The sequence below is a fragment of the Oncorhynchus masou genome, chromosome 17, assembly GCF_036934945.1.
Source record: "Oncorhynchus masou masou isolate Uvic2021 chromosome 17, UVic_Omas_1.1, whole genome shotgun sequence".
Taxonomy (NCBI): domain Eukaryota; kingdom Metazoa; phylum Chordata; class Actinopteri; order Salmoniformes; family Salmonidae; genus Oncorhynchus; species Oncorhynchus masou.
The window spans coordinates 14,974,599-14,997,082 of record NC_088228.1 but is presented as its reverse complement, the minus strand read 5'-3'; the positions used below and the strand labels follow the sequence as shown (position 1 = coordinate 14,997,082).

The window sequence follows — 22,484 nt, the reverse complement described above, 5'->3', positions numbered from 1 at the left end:
TTCGCGTTCCTAGGAAACTATGCATTTTTTTTTACGTGTTATTTCTTACATTACTACCCCAGGTCATCTTAGGTTTCATTACATACAGTCGAGAAGAACTACTGTATATAAGATCAGCGTCAACTCACCATCAGTGCGACCAAGAATATGTTTTTCACGACGCGGATCCTGTGTTCTGCCTTACAAACAGGACAACGGAATGGATCGCATGCAGCGACCCAAAAAAACGACTCCGAAAAAGAGGGAAACAAGGCGGTCTTCTGGTCAGACTCCGGAGACGGGCACATCGTGCCCCACTTCCTAGCATTCTTCTTGCCAATGTCCAGTCTCTTGACAACAAGGTTGATGAAATCCGAGCAAGGGTAGCATTCCAGAGGGACATTAGAGACTGTAACGTTCTGTGCTTCATGGAAACATGGCTCACTGGAGAGACGCTATCCGAAGCGGTGCAGCCAACGGGTTTCTCCACGCATCGCGCCGACAGAAACAAACACCTTTCTGGTAAGAAGAGGGGTGGGGGTGTATGCCTTATGGCTAACGAGGCATGGTGCGATGAAAGAAACATACAGGAACTCAAATCCTTCTGTTCACCTGATTTAGAATTCCTCACAATCAAATGTAGACCGCATTATCTACCAAGAGAATTCTCTTCGATTATAATCACAGCCGTATATATCCCCCCCAAGCAGACATATCGATGGCTCTGAACAAACTTTATTTAACTCTTTGCAAACTGGAAACCATTTATCCGGAGGCTGCATTCATTGTTGCTGGGGATTTTAACAAGGCTAATCTGAAAACAAGACTCCCTAAATGTTATCAGCATATTGATTGCGCAACCAGGGGCGGAAAAACCTTGGATCACTGTTACTCTAACTTCCGCAACGCATATAAGGCCCTGCCCCGCCCCCTTTCGGAAAAGCTGACCACGACTCCTTTTTGCTGATACCTGCCTACAGACAAAAACTAAAAAAAGAAGCTCCCACGCTGAGGTCTGTCCAAAGCTGGTCCGACCAAGCTGATTCCACACTCCAAGACTGCTTCCATCACGTGGACTGGGACATGTTTCATATTGCGTCAGATAACAACATTGACGAATACGCTGATTCGGTGTGCGAGTTCATTAGAACGTGCATTGAAGATGTCGTTCCCATAGCAACGATTAAAAACATTCCCTAACCAGAAACCGTGGATTGATGGCAGCATTCGCGTGAAACTGAAAGCGTGAACCACTGCTTTCAATCAGGGCAAGGTGTCTGGTAACATGACTGAATACAAACAGTGCAGCTATTCCCTCCGTAAGGCTATCAAACAAGCTAAGCGTCAGTACAGAGACAAAGTAGAATCTCAATTCAACGGCTCAGACACAAGAGGCATGTGGCAGGGTCTACAGTCAATCACGGACTACAGGAAGAAATCCAGCCCAGTCACGGACCAGGATGTCTTGCTCCCAGGCAGACTAAATAACTTTTTTGCCCGCTTTGAGGACAATACAGTGCCACTGACACGGCCTGCAACGGAAACATGCGGTATCTCCTTCACTGCAGCCGAGGTGAGTAAAACATTTAAACGTGTTAACCCTCGCAAGGCTGCAGGCCCAGACGGCATCCCCAGCCGCGCCCTCAGAGCATGCGCAGACCAGCTGGCTGGTGTGTTTACGGACATATTCAATCAATCCCTATACCAGTCTGCTGTTCCCACTTGCTTCAAGAGGGCCACCATTGTTCCTGTTCCCAAGAAAGCTAAGGTAACTGAGCTAAACGACTACCGCCCCGTAGCACTCACTTCCGTCATCATGAAGTGCTTTGAGAGACTAGTCAAGGACCATATCACCTCCACCCTACCTGACACCCTAGACCCACTCCAATTTGCTTACCGCCCAAATAGGTCCACAGACGATGCAATCTCAACCACACTGCACACTGCCCTAACCCATCTGGACAAGAGGAATACCTATGTGAGAATGCTGTTCATCGACTACAGCTCGGCATTCAACACCATAGTACCCTCCAAGCTCGTCATCAAGCTCGAGACCCTGGGTCTCGACCCCGCCCTGTGCAACTGGGTACTGGACTTCCTGACGGGCCGCCCCAGGTGGTGAGGGTAGGTAACAACATCTCCTCCCCGCTGATCCTCAACACTGGGGCCCCACAAGGGTGCGTTCTGAGCCCTCTCCTGTACTCCCTGTTCACCCACGACTGCGTGGCCACGCACGCCTCCAACTCAATCATCAAGTTTGCGGACGACACAACAGTGGTAGGCTTGATTACCAACAACGACGAGACGGCCTACAGGGAGGAGGTGAGGGCCCTCGGAGTGTGGTGTCAGGAAAATAACCTCACACTCAACGTCAACAAAACTAAGGAGATGATTGTGGACTTCAGGAAACAGCAGAGGGAACACCCCCTATCCACATCGATGGAACAGTAGTGGAGAGAGTAGCAAGTTTTAAGTTCCTCGGCATACACATCACAGACAAACTGAATTGGTCCACTCACACAGACAGCATCGTGAAGAAGGCGCAGCAGCGCCTCTTCAACCTCAGGAGGCTGAAGAAATTCGGCTTGTCACCAAAAGCACTCACAAACTTCTACAGATGCACAATCGAGAGCATCCTGGCGGGCTGTATCACCGCCTGGTACGGCAACTGCTCCGCCCTCAACCGTAAGGCTCTCCAGAGGGTAATGAGGTCTGCGCAACGCATCACCGGGGGCAAACTACCTGCCCTCCAGGACACCTACACCACCCGATGTTACAGGAAGGCCATAAAGATCATCAAGGACATCAACTACCCGAGCCACTGCCTGTTCACCCCGCTATCATCCAGAAGGCGAGGTCAGTACAGGTGCATCAAAGCTGGGACCGAGAGACTGAAAAACAGCTTCTATCTCAAGGCCATCAGACTGTTAAACAGCCACCACTAACATTGAGTGGCTGCTGCCAACACACTGACACTGACTCAACTCCAGCCACTTTAATAATGGGAATTGATGGGAAATGATGTAAATATATCACTAGCCACTTTAAACAATGCTACCTTATATAATGTTACTTACCCTACATTATTCATCTCATATGCATACGTATATACTGTACTCTATATCATCGACTGCATCCTTATGTAATACATGTATCACTAGCCACTTTAACTATGCCACTTTGTTTACATACTCATCTCATATGTATATACTGTACTCAATACCATCTACTGTATCTTGCCTATGCTGCTCTGTACCATCACTCATTCATATATCCTTATGTACATATTCTTTATCCCCTTACACTGTGTATAAGACAGTAGTTTAGGAATTGTTAGTTAGATTACATGTTGGTTATTACTGCATTGTCGGAACTAGAAGCACAAGCATTTCGCTACACTCACATTAACATCTGCTAACCATGTGTATGTGACAAATAAAATTTGATTTGATTTGATTTAGACTGTGAAAAATAAATGTCTATCAAATAGTCCAAGCCCCCAATCCATTGAGAAGCCGTTCAAAACACGGTGACGACTAATATCAGCTGATAAAAAAATGATATGAAGAAAACCATTGAATGTGACGGTCAGCCTACTTGAATCAAGCTTTTGGACATGATGTGCCCAGAGTAGCCTTAGACTTGCTTTCCATGAACAAAACATCAATTTCATCTATTCCCACTTTTCTTTTAATGTTGTAGAGCACTCATTATTTAGGCTTTAAAAACCTACTGTAAACAAGACAAGTGTTGGCCAATCTGCTTCATGACAAGTCACCTGTCTTTTCAATAAAAACATATAAACAACTGTTCATAAAGGAAGTTATTAATAGTCATTAATTAAACTATAATATGCTCCCCCTTTCTCTTCGCAGAGCACAGGAGCCTAAACCCTGTGCAGTGTATTCACGTCTCACTGCAAACCCATCCCCTATTCCCTGGTCCTGTACTGTGAACAAGATCGAGCCCGAGCCTTACTCACTGCTCACTAATAATAGCAATCATGTCATCTTTGGCCCATAAATGTCAAACAGTATAACCCTGATGAGTGGGACTGTTCCTCTGGCCGCTTTACAAGGACTACAGTGGGCAATTATTTTATTCTTGGCCAAATAACGACAGTGCACGCAGGGCACGTGCCCAGACCTCCAGGGGCCCAGACCTCCAGGGGCCCAGACCTCCAGGGGCCCAGACCAGGGGCCCAGGGGCCCAGACCTCCAGGGGCCCAGACCTCCAGGGCCCGCCATTGATTTTGTTAGTCACTCTCACTCAGATATTATATTAACATGACATAAATCATGACATAATGTGTAGAATTGCTTTAAACTGCAAATATTTCTCTCCACCACATGGCATGAAAACTTGTTTTAAAACAGTAACACATTCTCTACACCCCAAAATGTGTAGAATTGCAGGAAATGTACTTTAAAACTTAAATGTTTCTCTCCATCGTGAAGAGGGGAGCCACTAAAATGTTGTTGTTGTTTTTCTGGGAGGGGGGGGTTCCTAACCAAATCCCGATTAGGGGACATGTGCTTTCATGATCAATAAGCATACAATTGTTAAATTAGTTGATTTAGCCACGGAATGGGCTGGACATGCTGGGAGATGAGTTTGGATTGGTCTGCCATGTAGCATGCTTCTGTCTATAATGTGAGCTGTTCAGTATGTGTTGACAGTCCTTTCTAAAGCACTGTTTTTGAAAGATATAACATTAGCCATCGAGAACTACAAAAGTTTTGCTACTTTTCTCAACAAAATTGATGCCCTGTATTTAGCAGGTGCTATCAACAAATCAGTTGAAAAAAGTGATGGGCTACTTTCTGCACAAGTGTCAGTGTGAACCGGAGTGACTTGACACAACGCTGGCCAAACAAGATATAGCTACAAACAAAATGGAGTTAAATTGTGAAGCGTTCATCCATGTATACGGGTAAGAGTCTAGCTACATTTTCAGATATAAGTTTCTAATTTGGTCAAAAATATGTTTTTATTGCAAGTTAAAGTGTACTGTTAGTTAGCTAGCAAACCTTATGTGTATGATTCAGTAATATTATTCGAATCAGAAAACCATTTGCATTGTTAGTTATAGCCTAATGTTAGCTAGCTAACATTGAACCTAGTTTATTAGCTTTAGCTACCTGAAGATTCATATTACAGCTATGACAATGTTTGTATTGGTAGTAGTGAGTCAGGAGTTGGGATTATGTTTCGTCGGTTAATTGTTTAGCTAGCTAGCTACATGTCTAAACAAAAGACTCCACTGTTTCGTTTTCAACGTTTGTTGTTTTGTGTTGTTCGTGTTTTTTCATCAGATTATTACATAATCCATCAAATTAGCCAGGTGTGTCAAAGGCAGCAACAGCGATGATTGGACTTGGGAGGAGAAATTGTTCGGAGAAGGACCCTATCTATTTTATTTCATGAACATATGTACATGTCTAGACAATAGTGACCCATCCACTTAGCTAGATGTGGCTGGGGGAGCGACATTTCCTTCACGTGACCCATCAATTTAGACAAGTGTGTCAGGTAAGCATCATCTAATAATGATAAAAATGTTCTGTTTTTGATATTGCTACTATGCAAGTAACCACTTCACTGTACTGTTTTGGGCTGGCAGGTCTCATGGAGTGGTTAGAATGTTGGGCCAGTAACCACTTCACTGTACTGTTTTGCATCCAGGGCGGCTGCCAGGTACTCTAGTGGTTAGCCAAGCTACCTTCACTGCCTCTGCAAGGAGTTGCCAGGCCAGTAAGCTGCCAGTCTGCTTCACTGTACTGTTTTGGGGTCGGCATGGGCAGCCTAGTGGTTAGAACGTTGGGCCAGGAACCACTTCACTGTACTGTTTTGGGTCAACCAGGCAGGTAGTCTAGTGGTTAGTGCCAGTAGCCACTTCACTGTACTGTTTTGGGCTTGCTCAGGCTCTGTGGTTAGCTGCCCCTTGCCAGTAACCACTTCACTGTACTGTTTTCAGGGGGGCAGGGAGCCTAGTGGTTAGAACGTTGGGCCAGTAACCACTTCACTGTATTTATTATGTTTTGGGGCGGCAGGTACTCTAGTGGTTAGAACGTTGGGCCAGTAACCACTTCACTGTACTGTTTTGGGGCGGCAGGTACTCTAGTGGTTAGAACGAGCCAGTAACCACTTCACTGTTAGAACGTTCCCGAGCTAGGTCGTTGGGCCAGTAACCACTTCACTGTACTGTTTGAACCACTTATGTACATGTTTGGTGGGGTACCTAGTGGTTAGAACGTTGGGCCAGTAACCACTTCACTGTATTGGGCAGGTACCTAGTGGTTAGAACGTTGTTGGCCAGTAACCACTTCACTGTATACTTGTCCACCTCTTGGTCAGAGAAGGAGGTAGAAGAAACCACTTACTAGTATGACTGGGATTTTGGGTTAATTGGCTAGCTCTAGTGGTTAGAACGTTGGGCCAGTAACCACTTCACTGTACTGTTTTGGGGCGGCAGGGAGCCTAGTGGTTAGAACGTTGGGCCAGTAACCACTTCACTGTACTGTTTTGTTGGGCGTAACCACTTCACTGTACAGGTACTCTAGTGGTTAGAACGTTGGGCCAGTAACCACTTCTGTACTGTTTTACTGTGGTTTTAGTGGTTAGAACGTTGGGCCAGTAACCACTTCACTGTACTGTTTTGGGGCGGCAGGTACTCTAGTGGTTAGAACGTTGGGCCAGGAACCACTTCACTGTACTGTTTTGGGGCGGCAGGTAGCCTAGTGGTTAGAACGTTGGGCCAGTAACCACTTCACTGTACTGTTTTGGGGCGGCAGGTACTCTAGTGGTTAGAACGTTGGGCCAGTAACCACTTCACTGTACTGTTTTGGGGCTGTATTGTTTTGGGGCAGCAGGTACTCTAGTGGTTAGAACGTTGGGCCAGTAACCACTTCACTGTCTGTTTTAGTGGTTAGAACGTTGGGCCAGTAACCACTTCACTGTACTGTTTTGGGGCGGCAGGTACTCTAGTGGTTAGAACGTTGGGCCAGTAACCACTTCACTGTACTGTTTTAGCCTAGTGGTTAGAACGTTGGGCCAGTAACCACTTCACTGTATTGTTTTGGGGCGGCAGGTACTCTAGTGGTTAGAACGTTGGGCCAGTAACCACTTCACTGTACTGTTTTTTTAGTGGGAACGTTGGGGTAACCACTTCACTGTACTGGTAGGAGCTCTAGTGGTTAGAACGTTGGGCCAGTAACCACTTCACTGTACTGTTTTGGGGCGGTACTCTAGTGGTTAGAAGGTACTCTAGTGGTTAGAATGTTGGGCCAGTAACCACTTCACTGTACTGTTTTGGGGCGGCAGGTACTCTAGTGGTTAGAACGTTGGGCCAGTAACCACTTCACTGTACTGTTTTGGGGCGGCAGGTACTCTAGTGGTTAGAACGTTGGGCCAGTAACCACTTCACTGTACTGTTTTGGGGCGGCAGGTACTCTAGTGGTTAGAACGTTGGGCCAGTAACCACTTCACTGTACTGTTTTGGGGCGGCAGTTAGCCTAGTGGTTAGAACGTTGGGCCAGTAACCAAAAGGTTTCTAGATTGAATCCCTGAGCTGACCAGGTAAAAATCTGTCATTCTGCCCCTGAACAAGGCTGTTAACCCACTGTTCCTAGGCTGTCATTGTAAATAAGAATTTGTTCTGAACTGACTTTCCTAGTTAAATAAAGATTAAATAAAACAACAACAATAAATACACCTGTATCCTGTGTGTGTGACAATAAACTTATTTGATATAGTGTATTTACCACATGGCCTCCTCACATATGAATCCATAAAGAGATGGGTGGGGCTAAGGCTTAAGAGGCTGTGAATTATGCTTTTAGACAAAGAAGAGCTCTCCAGTAGGAGAGAAAAACATTTCACATTTTGCTACATAAGACCGAATCGAGGCGGTCGGTCACAAATACACATTTGATTGGGTGAAACATTAATCTCATCATCCATCTCATCCAAATGAAAAGGGATCAGCAGGGTTCTGCGTGTACGTCATAGTTGACTTTAAACTTTGCAGTTTACACTGCTCATTTAAAGCGTCAAATTAAATTGAAATGAGGTGATTATTAGTTAGATGTTACTCAAACTGTGCGGCTAGTGGTCAATGGGAGCTGGACTGGACAATCAGAGCTAGGCTAAAATTATGTGCTTGCATGATACTGCACAGAGGACATGTTGGACAACATTACATTTTGGAATATCCTCAACTGCTGTATGACTTAACCAGTATATTTTGTAACTTGTGAAGACATTGAAGAACTGAACAAAGCAGCAGAACAGTGACATGAAACCCTGAAAGACAAATCTGCATACAACTGCTAAGATTTTTTTTAAATGAAAAAATGTATGACTACATTAATAAATAAATATCTAATGCCTTGGAGAATTATGGAGAAAGATAGCTGATCCATTCCACGAATCACAAATAAACATATCCACTTAATAAAATAAGTTCTGTGACTACCAATGAACCAAACTCACTCTTTAACAGTTTTGAGATTAGAGAGTGAGAACTCCCCCTAAACTCACTTGTGAAAATCACACCGAGTCTACCTCCTGGAATCAAATTATTCATGATCTCTTTTAAAGCCCGGCGTTGAGTGGAACATCTCACAAAACAGCACTATGGATTAATAAGTGGCCGAGATCTCAAACAGTGTTATCATTAAGCATCCTGACATCCAATCGCAGAGGACAGAAGTGCTTTAAAAGACATAAGTAAAGCTGAAGGGAAAAGCAAGTTCGTTAAACGTGTGGCGACTGTATTACTAATGACAGGTCACATAGTTCCGGTTTTAATGAAATCATCCATCAGAAGAAGTAAGGGCGTTGTTATCCAACAACCAAGGGGAGTAAAAGGTGTGTGTCCAAATGATTGTCTACACGTGTGTGTGAATGCATGGACGTGTTCATGTGTTTTATATGGGCGGTTTAAAATCAATGTAGACTTACTCTAATGGACATGGAGAGAGAATGAGTTCCTGGTTAAGGCAATGTCAATAGCAGTGCACAATGTATAGAGCTAATGTGTCCTTTCCCATGAACATTAATGCAATGTATGTCATGGTATGGAAACAACGTTTCCATCCAACATTTTTATGCGAGTTTAAGTACATGTTGGATAAAAAAAATGTCACGACAGGCCTTTATCGGTTAAGTTTCCAAATTTTGACAAAACAAAATGCGCTGGACAAGGTGGAATGTTTTTGTGTCTGTAAATGTATAATGTGATAAATGGCAGTGGAAATGCCTTTATGCGCAAATACTGATATAATAAACATTATATTGTAGTAAAGTTGCAGTCACGCGATGACATGTTGTGTGGTCTTCCCACTACGACTTGGGAAAAGCATGCAATTTATTAGGCTACAGATTAAATAAATTATGATGAACTTCACAGGGTGGTGAATGTGCACAGTGATGAGCTTGATGCTCCTTTCCAATAAATATCAAGAGTCTTATTCTGGTGACATGATGATTGATGCTTGGCTGCAGTTTGACAAGTAAAATTAATCTTGCTCTTGTCTATAATAATCTCATCATGTAGGCTAGCCTATCCTCACTGTGTCTGCAAGCTGTTGGCAGAACACAGGTACCAAGACCAGTGTGGGCACATTTGCTATTTAACGCAACAGTTTGTCACAAAATCATCGGTAGAGTGGAAAATGCGACGGAAACCAATTTAACTTTTGTATTTTTATCCACAACAAGTCAATTTGATGGAAACATCTCTGGTGTGGAAATGTTTTTATTGCAGATTTTTTAATATTTGCATGAAAATCTGTCACCAATTGGATGGAAACATAGCTCATGACAATAATTAAATTACAGATATTGATATAGAGATTTCATATTGTGTATGATGGAAAAGGATGGAAAATCACTGATCAATAATGATCATTACAATGGTTAGGAGGGCCCTGTGTTGTTCCTGGTCCTATTACTACTACAATTTGTATTTATTTTTATTTTTTTATTTTTTTACCTTTATGTAACTAGGCAAGACAGTTTCAGAACAAATTCTTATTTTCAATGACGGCCTAGGAACAGTGGGTTAACTGCCTTGTGAAGGTGCAGAACAGCAGATTTTTACCTTGTCAGCTCAGGGATTCGATCATGCAACCTTTTGGTTACGAGTCCAACAATGGCAGAAGTGGATTCAACTAATACCTTGGTTGTGGAGTTGGGTAGTTGGGGAGAGGTACTTGTCAGAATGCTTGATGCTACTAAACATAGTAACACACAGCTAGAGAAAATGTATACAGTTTTCATACATAACATAAACATAACTGTTTATGAGCTGACCTTTTCTGATGTTAATTAACCTAAAAGTGGCAATCATCAGCTGAAACAATACCAAAGTGTTCTCCCCGTTCCTGTTTGGGTATAAAGCTGAGTGATGGGGCTGGAGAAATGTATCCCCTCTCAAATTCATTGACCGAGCTATGGATGCAAGGACTGACCATCCATTGTATCAAAATTATAGTTTTAACCTCTTACACCTATGGTGGCGCTATTTCATTTTTGGAAGAAAAACGTTCCCGTTTTAAACAAGATATTTTGTCACAAAAAGATGCTCGACTATGCATATAATTGCTACTGTTCGAAAGAAAACACTCTGACGTGTCCAGAAATACAAATATCTTCTCTGTGCGTGCCCTTTAACGTGAGCTTCAGGCAAAACCAAGATGACATGGCATCCAGGAAATGACAAGGATTTTTGAGGCTCTGTCTTTCATGATCTCCTTATATGGCTGTGAACGCAAGAGGAATGAGTCTGCCCTTTCTGTCGTTTCCCCAAGGTGTCTGCAGCATTGTGACGTATTTGTAGGCAGATCATTGGAAGATTGACCATAAGAGACCACATTTACCACGTGTCCGCCCGGTGTCCTGCGCCGAAATTGGTGCGCAAAAGTCACCTGCCAGTATTTTTCCATGGGACACAGAGAGAGAAGCAAGCTTCCACGAACTGCATATCAATGAAGAGCTATGTGAAAAAACACCTTGAGGATTGATTCCAAACAACGTTTGCCATGTTTCGGTCGATATTATGTAGTTAATCCGGAAAAAGTTTCACGTTGTAGGTGACTGCATTTTCGGTTCGTTTCGGTAGCCAGGCGCAATGTAGAAAACGGAACGATTTCTCCTACACACAGACGCTTTCAGGAAACACTGCGCATCTGGTATGTGGCTGGGAGTCTCCTCATTGAAAACATCAGAAGCTCTTCAAAGGTAAATGATTTTATTTATTTGGTTATCTGGCTTTTGTGAAAATGTTGCGTGCTACATGCTACACAAAATGCTATGCTAGCTTTGCATACTCTTACACAAATTAGTCAATTTCTATGGTTCAAAAGCATATTTTGAAAATCTGAGATGACAGTGTTGTTAAGAAAAGGCTAAGCTTGAGAGCAAACGCATTATTTTAATTTTATTTGCGATTTTCAGAAATCGTTAACGTTGCGTTATGCTAATGAGCCTGAGGCTTAGTCACAATCCCGGATCCGGGATGGGGAGTTTCAAGAGGTTAACCATGTTTTGAGGCTATATATATATATGTAGGATCGTAGACCTTTCCTGGTCCACAGACGATGCAATCTCAACCACACTGCACACTGCCCTAACCCATCTGGACAAGAGGAATACCTATGTGAGAATGCTGTTCATCGACTACAGCTCAGCATTTAACACCATAGTACCCTGCAAGCTCATCATCAAGCTCGAGACCCTGGGTCTCGACCCCACCCTGTGCAACTGGGTACTGGACTTCCTGACGGGCCGCCCCCAGGTGGTGAGGGTAGGCAACAACATCTCCACCCCGCTGATCCTCAACACTGGGGCCCCACAAGGGTGCGTTCTGAGCCCTCTCCTGTACTCCCTGTTCACCCACAACTGCGTGTCCACGCACGCATCCAACTCAATCATCAAGTTTGCGGACGACACAACAGTGGTAGGCTTGATTACCAACAATGACGAGACGGCCTACAGGGAGGAGGTGAGGGCCCTCGGAGTGTGGTGTCAGGAAAACAACCTCACACTCAACGTCAGCAAAACTAAGGAGATGATTGCTGTTTCCTGAAGTCCACAGAGGGAACACCCCCCTATCCACATCGATGGAACAGTAGTGGAGAGGGTAGTAAGTTTTAAGTTCCTCGGCATACACATCACAGACAAACTGAATTGGTCCACCCACACAGACAGCATCGTGAAGAAGGCACAGCAGCGCCTCTTCAACCTCAGGAGGCTGAAGAAATTTGGCTTGTCACCAAAAGCACTCACAAACTTCTACAGATGCACAATCGAGAGCATCCTGGCGGGCTGTATCACCGCCTGGTAAGGCAACTGCTCCGCCCACAACCGTAAGGCTCTCCAGAGGGTAGTGAGGTCTGCACAACGCATCACCGGGGGCAAACTACCTGCCCTCCAGGACACCTACACCACCCGATGTTACAGGAAGGCCATAAAGATCATCAAGGACAACAACCACCCGAGTCACTGCCTGTTCACCCCGCTACCATCCAGAAGGCGAGGTCAGTACAGGTGCATCAAAGCTGGGACCGAGAGACTGAAAAACAGCTTCTATCTCAAGGCCATCAGACTGTTAAACAGCAACCACTAACATTGTGTGGCTGCTGCCAACACACTGACTCAACTCCAGCCACTTTAATAATGGGAATTGATGGGAAATTATGTCAAATATATCACTAGCCACTTTAAACAATGCTACCTTATATAATGTTTACATACCCTACATTATTCATCTCATATGTATACGTATATACTGTACTCTATATCATCTACTGCATCTTTATGTAATACATGTATCACTAGCCACTTTAACTATGCCACTTTGTTTACATACTCATCTCATATATATATATACTGTACTCGATACCATCTACTGTATCTTGCCTATGCTGCTCTGTACCATCACTCATTCATATATCTTTATGTAAATATTCTTTATCCCCTTACACTTGTGTGTATAAGACAGTAGTTTTGGAATTGTTAGTTAGATTACTTGTTGGTTATTACTTGTTGGTTATTACTGCATTGTCGGAACTAGAAGCACAAGCATTTCGCACTAACATCTGCTAACCATGTATATGTGACAAATAAAATTTGATTTGATTTGATTTTTTGCATTCAAATGACCAAATCGCCCACTAGTGGTCCTCATGGGTAGAATGTTATTAATATTTTTCCAAATCTCATCATTACTAAACATTACTTTAAATTTCTTCTATTTCATTCTTCTGTGATGTATATTAAGTGTAATATTGGGTTGCAAACTCAAAATGTAATACATTTCAACTGTATATCTGACATGGTACAGGTGTTTTCTTTTGTTTAAGTCCATAACATGTATGTGGGGTGTATACTTCCATTTCAAAGTAGATTTGTTTAAGACTACCAAGAAACACTCTGGGTGACCCTGATACAGTCCAGTGCAGTAATTTTCCTGCATCAAATTAGTAATGTACACATTACTAACATGTGTTGTCAAAAATAGAAGTCTTGACTAGGGCTGTGGCGGTCACGAAATTTCATCAGCCGGTGATTGTCAAGCAAATAACTGTCAGTCTCAGGGTAATTGACCATTAATTAACATAAACACATTTAGCATCTCCTGGCTTCCAACACGCCACTGATACAGACCTTTGGAACATCAACATTTTATAAAGTCTAATAAATCCATGTCATATAGCCTACATCTTTACAATAAATCCATTACTTATTTTAGACAGGTCTAAAGAAGCATGACATGAAGAAAATGTAGTCTATTTCAGAAGAACAGAATAGCATACTCTGAGTTGTCCTTATGTTAGGTCCTGACATGGCTATGCCAAATGGCTGTGGACTACACTAGTTCATTTAGCAAATATTTAACAGAAAAGATTTGCTTAGAATTCCGTGGCATAATTTTATAGTATGAAGAATAGAATTGAACAAAGCTGAATATAATATTTTCTCCAAACAATGAGAGAGTGCGCAAATACGGCTATTCTGTGTTGAGCAGTTAATAAAGAAATAGGTATTCCTATATGCTTAATTTAGAGTTATTAATGTAACTTTAGTTGTTCTACAAACTAGGGATGCACCGATATGACATTTTTGGCCAATACCGATAACCGATATTTTCCTTGTCAAAAAACCTGATAATGATACCAAATATAAAAATGTTTTGCGGCCTTTTAGGCCTTCTAGAACAGATAAATAGTTGAAACACACACACACATACACGCACACACACACTGACCAAAAAGTTATTTTGTTGACATTTACGTATGTCCCCATTACCAGTAAAACATAATTAAAACCTATTTCTTTCACTTACTTGCTGTAATGTTTCATTGTTCATTTGTTCAGTCGTTTCATTCTTAACCAGGATTCCATCATACATGTCAAGCAGTGAAGTTTCAGCTCTGTCTGTCCGTGGCCTCTCTTCCTCGGTGCGCATGGTTGTTGTTCCTAGCATCAAGCATGGTGGCGACACAGTAAAGAGGCTCAGAGAGAATGCCACCGAATCGCTTGTTCACAGCGTCTAGTAGAGTACTTTTAAGTTAACCCCATGGTCTGTGTCAGCAGTTTTGTTGAGCAGGTGTTTCAATGCCATGACAGAGGGTATCACGTCTGCTGCAAACGCAGTTGATGAGATTATTTCTCGAGTCAGTTGTTCGGAATGGAGCTAGGAGTGTGTTCATGTCTCCAGGTTTCAAACATGTTCTCAAATGCCATTGATATGGCAGCAGCAGTATGAGAACCAGCACATTCTTAAGCGTGCAATACAGCTTTCCTCAGTACAAAATCGACCCCCTGTGTTGTCAGACTCAGTATGCTCATGGGGCTGACATCACAGGTCCATATGTCAGTCGTGAAGCTAATAGCAGTGACGCCCATAGCAAGTAGCTCATGGATGTGCATTTCAACAATACTGTGTAACTCCAGTAGGGCAACATCTGAAAAATAGTGCCTACTTGGTAGTGTGTACCGGGGCTCAAGGTGCTCGACCAGTAGGTGAAAGCCAACATCACCCACTACAGAGAACGGGTGATTGTCAAGGGCAATACATTCCATTTTCTTGGTGATAATGGATTTTGCCTTTGAGTTGTCTCCCTGAAATTTTCTTACTCTTTCAAATGACAGCTCGACTTGTTGACTGCTCGATCCACACAGCAGACATTGTGGGCTAGGTTTGGAATGCTGTGTTGTACGTGTAGCGCTATATTTATCCTGGCGTCATTAATCATCTACCTACGTTATATAGGTATGCACGTCAGCTTGACATCGGTTTTGCACATCGGCGTTAAATTAGACATCGGGCCAATGCCGATGTTGGCATTTTTAGCTAATATCTTCCGATTCCGACATGCTTACCGATATATCGTGCATCCCTACTACAAATGTTGGGCTATGTGTTTTGATTTTTAATACATTGAAAGACTGCATTATGCGACTCAAATTATGATTTGAAAAAGGTTTCTTGAAAGGCAGGAGCTCTGCTTTGTTTTTCATGCAGGTTGTACACACTACATCAGCCACTCATTCACAATTTGACAAGCTCTTGATAATGCCTAAAATTTCACAGCGGCATCCCCTTGTGTGGCCAGAACGCACCCTAAAAAAATCCATGCCTTTTGCGGCCAGTGGCCGTTGTGCCCTTCTCCGAGTGCTAAGCACTCAGAATCACCTCTCACATGGCTCTCCGTCATGTGATTGGGTCTTTCTCACAGGCTACAAGTGAAGACAGATACGCCGAGGATGCAACTGCGCGCATCCTTATCCAATTCCAAGGTACATATTGACGATATTGGAAGAACTGTCCACATTTACTTTTCGTCAACCAAGAAGATGAGTAGACATAACGAACAGCAAAAGCACTAGCCTATGTCAATCTACTATCCCCCATAGTACAAAAGCCTACCTATTCTATTCTGTGCAAGAAATAAATATTCTAAACATAGTCTGGGACAGTTGTGGGATGCGCTAGATTTTTTACGCTTTGTGGCTGACGCAACAGATGAGAACGTTTAGCTTAAAATGTTGACCAACTATTAGGCTATTTCTTCACATTATAAGTGCAGCAATGCGCACCTGGTAGTAGGTTATCAGCACGAATGTTCCATTAGAAGAAAACACCATTATCAAAAATGACCGCAAATGCAATTATGCATGTAATGCTTTTATTATAAAGGTGCATTTTTATGGTGAAAATTATCTTCCCCAAACTTGAAACTCACACACTGCTTATGTATGCCAGTTAGGATCTACACCCATTGTAAAGCGGATTAATGTGCTTTAGTTTTAGAAGTTATTTGGCTACTTTAGTTGTGATACAAACCATATCAAAACATATGGGGCGGCAGGGTAGCCGTGTGGTTAGAGCGTTGGACTAGTAACCGGAAGGTTGCAAGTTCAAACCCCTGAGCTGACAAGGTACAAATCTGTCATTCTGCCCCTGAACAGGCAGTTAACCCACTGTTCCTAGGCCGTCATTGTAAATAGAGAAGTTGTTCTTAACTGACTTGCCTAGTTAAATAAATAAAATATTGCCGTATGGGCTAGGGGTGAAACTATGATTAGAAAAAGTTGCAAAAAAGGGCATTGTTTCTTATGCTGGGCATCAATAACAAATGATAATATATAATTCCCAAGTGATAGGCTGATATTGTCACCCATCAGACTATTCTTGATTTAATCTTGTCTTTACATATACAAAATAATAAGTGCGAAATTTGTTTTGATTTAGAATGGACCATTATGATGCACTTGTCTCGAAACAAGGGCAGTGGGAAAAAAATACATGTTAGGATGGAGAAGGTTTTTCACGTGGTTCCTTTTCATGTCCGCCAGGTAGGCTATACTCCTGTTGTAAATATAATCAATTTGCTTAATATTAGGAAAGTAGAGAAATACATATAATATGCCTAGCCTATAGAAAGCTGATGGGATCCTCCTGTTTTTAGTAAAGGCCATCACTCTGTTTTCTCACGCAACTGCATAGCCTATAGAAATGTTGCGCAACATGAGCTCATGGGCTCCCATGAAGTGTTTGATTAGATTTCCGATTACATTTGCATTGATGTCAGAGTGATTAGAGGGACAATAGATTGCTGATTGCCAGGCAGTTAGAAAGTTTGGTAGGCTACTAATGACCAGCAACAGAGCTTGGAGAAGCCTAATTACCGTGACTAAATGGTCATAACTGGTGACCGCCGGTTTGGCGGTAATACAGTCACCGCAACATCCCTAATCTTGACAGCATAGATACTGTATAAAGCTAGCTCATCCTAGCCTGGGTGCCAGTCTGTTCCTGCTCTCTTGTCAATTCCACAAGGAATACTGCATTGTGGAGGAAGAGCTTGCAAGTAAGCATTTCACTGTACTGTTTACACCTGCTGTATCCTGTGCATGTGGCAAATAAACTTTGATTTGATTTAAAGACAGCACAGTGGAAAACTGTGCCATCTTCTTTGATTTAGCTTGAGAAGTAGTGTTTGAATTGTCGTGTGTGTGTGTGTGTGCGTGTGTGCGTGTGCGTGCACGTGCGCGCGTGTGTCTCGATGGTGATGCTTCTGCTACTCATTTATTGATAGCTGTGTCCGTCAATATCTCGCTCATCACAAATTCCCCCTCAACATGATATATGGCCATAAGGCAGGTCCAGAGAACTCTAGGGCAAGGCGAAGCCGGTGAGAGACTTCAGTGGATGATTCTGATTCTAATCTTCCTAGGATTTGGGGGTTGGACTGTGTAAGATATTTACCCCATCTAATGATAAAATGGAATCCATCCCTGTACAGCCCAGGAACTGACAGAGTCAAGGATTTCTGTACTCAACTCAAAGGTCCTCAGACATATGCCTTTGGGCGCATGGTTGAAAAGGATTTGCATTCCCAACAATGGGTAAAACCCACAAAGCTACTGACACGTGGTAGCCTACTAAACCATGGCAGTACTTCAGGTCTCAAAAAAAGGTGAGGTCACTGAACAAGTATGGCTAGCTCTCACTAGCTAGTTAACATCTGCAATACTACACTGAGGTGTCAAGTCAGGCTTTATAATCTAGCTCTCTAGAGCAGTTTAGAGCAGCTGAGTAAAAGGTATTTTTGAATGATCCTCCTAGCTGTTCCCTATCTATCTGCAATAAAAACTTGTCCTACGTTGGTATTGCTCGATTTTTTTTCTCTCACTATCTTACCTCCAGTCTCAAAGGTAACAACTCTGGGGAAATGGATGGTAATGAGAAGGTTGGATAGCATCGGTTACTTACTCAGTTTGAGATGGGGGAGGCGAGGCCTGCCCTGACTCAGTCGATCATAAATTCAGAGTTCTGTTACTACATTTTTATTATACACTCTTAGAAAAAAAGGTGCCATCTAGAACCTAAAATGGTTCTTTGGCTGTCCCCATAGGAGAACCCTTTGAATAACTATTTTTGTTTCCAAGTAGAACCTTTTTGGTTCCAGGTAAAATGCTTTTGGGTTCAATATAGAACAATTCCCAAAGAGGATTCTACATGGAACCCAAAAGGGTTCTCCTTGGAGACAGTCGAGGAACCCTTTTGGGACCTTTTTTTCTAAGAGTGTCGGCTGTTTAGTCTAGGAGGACACACAAGCACACAGATACACCAACCCACACAGACTCCTTGAGAAACATGTTGCAGCCTGAGGCGTGTTCTTACTGTTAATGATTTCCCATGTCAGAAGTTAAAAATGGCAGCAGGACGACAATGAATGAATACATTTGAATGAATGCATTTTGCTGTAACATCACTGCAGACTAACTGCCTCTGAGGACCACTAAAGATGACGACATCTCGACAAATGGACCTTGACAGCTGAGAAGACCGAAGTATTAATAAGAATTCACAGACAGGTTTTGTCTGTTTTGCACAAATAAACTAAGTAGGTTTGGCGAATGGAAGTACCCATAATGGAAAATAATTCCATTAATAATCACAAATTGTTATGTTTTCTTGTAACCCAGTGCATCTATCTAGCTGTTGTTTAAGCCTAAACCCATACAAGTAGAGTACAGCACCTGTAAGACTACGTTAAACGTGACATTATACCTCGTGGTTCTAGTTGGCTGTATGGTGAGTTCGCCATTGTCAGGCATCAGCAGCTTGAAGAAAGACATCTATTTATTAATTACAAAATGATGAAACACCTGAATACATCCATGGGGGCTGTCAAAGGGATGCAGTAGTGACTGCTCCACAGTATCAGACGTGTAAAAGCAAGGGGAATATTGAATGGCTTATCAATAATATATGGCTGGCTGGCACAACCAATCTCCATCGATTCTTTACCAACGTAGCAACAACAACAATTGACCAGGTAACCTCATTGAGTGCCTCTTTCCAAGGGGATAGCTGTGCAACTGCTGTAACCTAAAGTTTGACATTTGTGTTGTTCATCTCTATACAATCGGTGTGTCCATTAACTTATGCCTTACTTATCCATACATTTGACCATTTCCCAAAACTCACCAGAAGCGACGGCACTCCGCAGACCACTGCATAGAGTACGGCAGGAGGAACAGCGCTGGACGCCTCTGGTCCAAGGTAGGGCTTCGTGTATGCATTGTCATAGCAGAAAAACCCTTGGACGTGCACGTTGAAAGTGTCGGTGTACTCAAAGTAGTAAGCCAACATGACAGTCCCTGCCATGATCACCAGCTGGAAGTAAAGCATGATCACAGAGGTGAAGCGAACCGAGCCCCACGAAAACGACGGGCATTAGAAAAGCCCGGTTGAATGGAACCCCCCAGTCGCCCGGTTTTTAGGCTACTGCTGTAACCCGGGCAGTGCTCCGTTTCGCTCCGCGTTCCTTCCACATCTATCTCTCGTTACTACAAGGGAAGATAATCCATAAAACATTGTGTTGAGTGAACAGGCGAGCTTTCAGTCATGACACCACTCAATAGCTCCGCGCAAAAGTGAGGGGAGGGGGTTAGAAAATGCACGCGTGAAATGGAATGGACTCGATGGCGCGAGAGATATGCGTGGCGTGCAGCCCTCCTCCCGCCTCGAGCGATGATGAGGGACAGCGCGCGCCAACCATGAGCCAATATTGCGTTTATTGTAGTTCCAAACACTTGTTAACGTTAATGTGTGAGCTAAATACTAGGCTAATGGTCAACAACACAATTCTTGAAAAAAAACAACAACATATGGTTTGACATCAGTTTGATGTTTTATGCATATCATAAAAGTATACAGGTCAGTAGCAGCCAAATCCTCACCAATGACTCGTGCTCTTCAGGTGTTAATAGGCTATGATATGCTCTAGGTAATCTACAAGTGTGTGTGTGTGTGTGTGTGTGTGTGTGTGTGTGTGTGTGTGTGTGTGTGTGTGTGTGTGTGTGTGTGTGTGTGTGTGTGTGTGTGTGTGTGTGTGTGTGTGTGTGTGTGTGTGTGTGTGTGTGAATATGTGCCTGAATGTGTGTTTGTTAGTGTTTTGCTAGACCAAAGGTCCTGATGTTGATGTTGATGATCTACTATACTGTGCATTTCACTTCTTTGATTTAGATAAATCATCCTGTCAGCCAAAATAAATCAAATGGAGAATGTCCTTCACACACACACACACACGCACACACACACACACACACACACACACACACACACACACACACACACACACACACACACACACACACACACACACACACACACACACACACACACACACGCACACACACACACACACACCTGGTCATCTGGAGTCTAACATTAGGATGATAACATGATAAAATGTTTATTTTTATTTTCAGATAATAATAAAAATTCTTGAAATGTTCTCCTAAAATTCACTAAAATGTTGTGCACAACATCTTTAACAACCACCACAGAACATTCCCCTGGGGTTCTTATTAGGTTTCCAGGTAATGTAATAACAACATGTGTTCTGGGAATGTTCTTGCAACATCAGGCGAATCAGCACAACTGGATAGTTTTTGTGTAATTAGACGTTTCGGGGCAACCCAATGAATGTTCTGGGAATGTTGACAGACCCACTTTTGGTTTGCTATGGTTTGCTATGTAACCTCAAGCTCAAGCACTTGATTACAAGCTAGATAACTACAGATACTGTATCTTGAAAAGAGAACGATTTCAGAAAATAATGGTAAGACTAAATGTGACTGTAGTTACTCCTTCCAAATAGCATACTCCCTTCCTTTACCTCCATGGACAGGAAATCATTAGAGAGATAATATGAAAATCATTGTAATAGTGCTCAATGAATGCAAATCCTACACTAATAAGATGCCTGTAAAATAATAAGGCAACGTTTGCCCAGTGGGATCTGACACATAATTTGTGGAGTGGTTGAAAAACAAGTTTTATTGCCTACAACCTAAGTGTATGTAAACTTCCGACTTCAACTGTGTGTCCAATCTTGTGTTTATGTCTGTCTGTCTTCTTCTTCTTCTTTTTCAGCAGCAGCAGCATTTCTGTTGCCACTGTTATTGCCACTGTCCTCCTCACCGTCCTCATAAATCCTGTTGATGTCATCATCTTTAACAGTGTTATCCTTGTAACCACTGATGTAGAGAGGGTTTCTGATGGTGATCTGATGAGAGTTTGGTTCCTAATAGTCCAACCTAAAATGTGCTAAATGTGCTGTGACTGTCACAATCCCTCTTTCTAAAAGTTGTGGCTCAGCTAAACAAGGTGGGTGCTCCATAATTTATTCAGCAACCTCATGATTATTTCAAAGGAAACCAAGTATTGTTCCAGTGGCAACCCTGAATTTCTTTAATCTTTTGGTGTATTGCATAATAAACATGGCACCCTTTCTAAGTAAAAGGGAGTCGATTGGAAGTATCCTACAGTAGCCACATATTTTTTGTAGATTATGAATATCAGATTATGGATTACGAAAATCAGATGTTGATACTGTTATGTCGTCCTCCTCATCATCGAGATCAAAAGGTTCTTGTGATCATAGTACAGCACAGAAACCTTGTACAGTGAATATGGAATGTGTTTACTGTGAATTAATTGAATGTATATGAGAAATGAAATACTGTATGCTACAGTGACATCAAGACTGATAAGGTGTCTTGTTTTCCTAGTATTTACTACTGTCGTATTCGCCAAGAAAAGCTGACACTACTCAAATTTAGATCACCTTGACAATCAGGTAGATTTAATAGAAGGACGATCTTAGACATATTCAGTAACACTTTATATTGTAGAAGTGGTTAACTAAGAACATTTTCCTCTTGATAACATTAATTAATCATGATTTGTTTTAGTTCCCACATTTTAACAATATTGTGGCATGTCCGTGCACCCTCTAGTGGAATATGACGAACAGGAAAATATTTGTCTCCAAGTACAACCTGATGACCTCGTTGTCACTGAATGACACACTAGATGAACTGCTGTTTTTTCATATCCAGTTAAACAAGTCCTATTTCATAACATCAAATCAATGTCACCTTTTCAGTAAAGATCCACTGCCATACACCTGAATATC

At 42.5% G+C, this 22,484-nt stretch overlaps 1 protein-coding gene across 1 annotated transcript in view; it reads right to left on the bottom strand.

The window, feature by feature from the left end:
- LOC135558576 (phospholipid phosphatase-related protein type 5-like) overlaps nucleotides 1–20,000 on the bottom strand; it is an 81,995-nt gene extending 61,995 nt beyond the window's left edge. Inside the window, exon 1 of the mRNA XM_064992474.1 lies at nucleotides 19,487–20,000. Within this exon, the coding sequence (XP_064848546.1) occupies nucleotides 19,487–19,690 (204 nt within the window). The 5' untranslated portion in view covers nucleotides 19,691–20,000. The remainder of the gene's footprint in view (nucleotides 1–19,486) is intronic.
- Nucleotides 20,001–22,484: the final 2,484 nt, after the last annotated feature.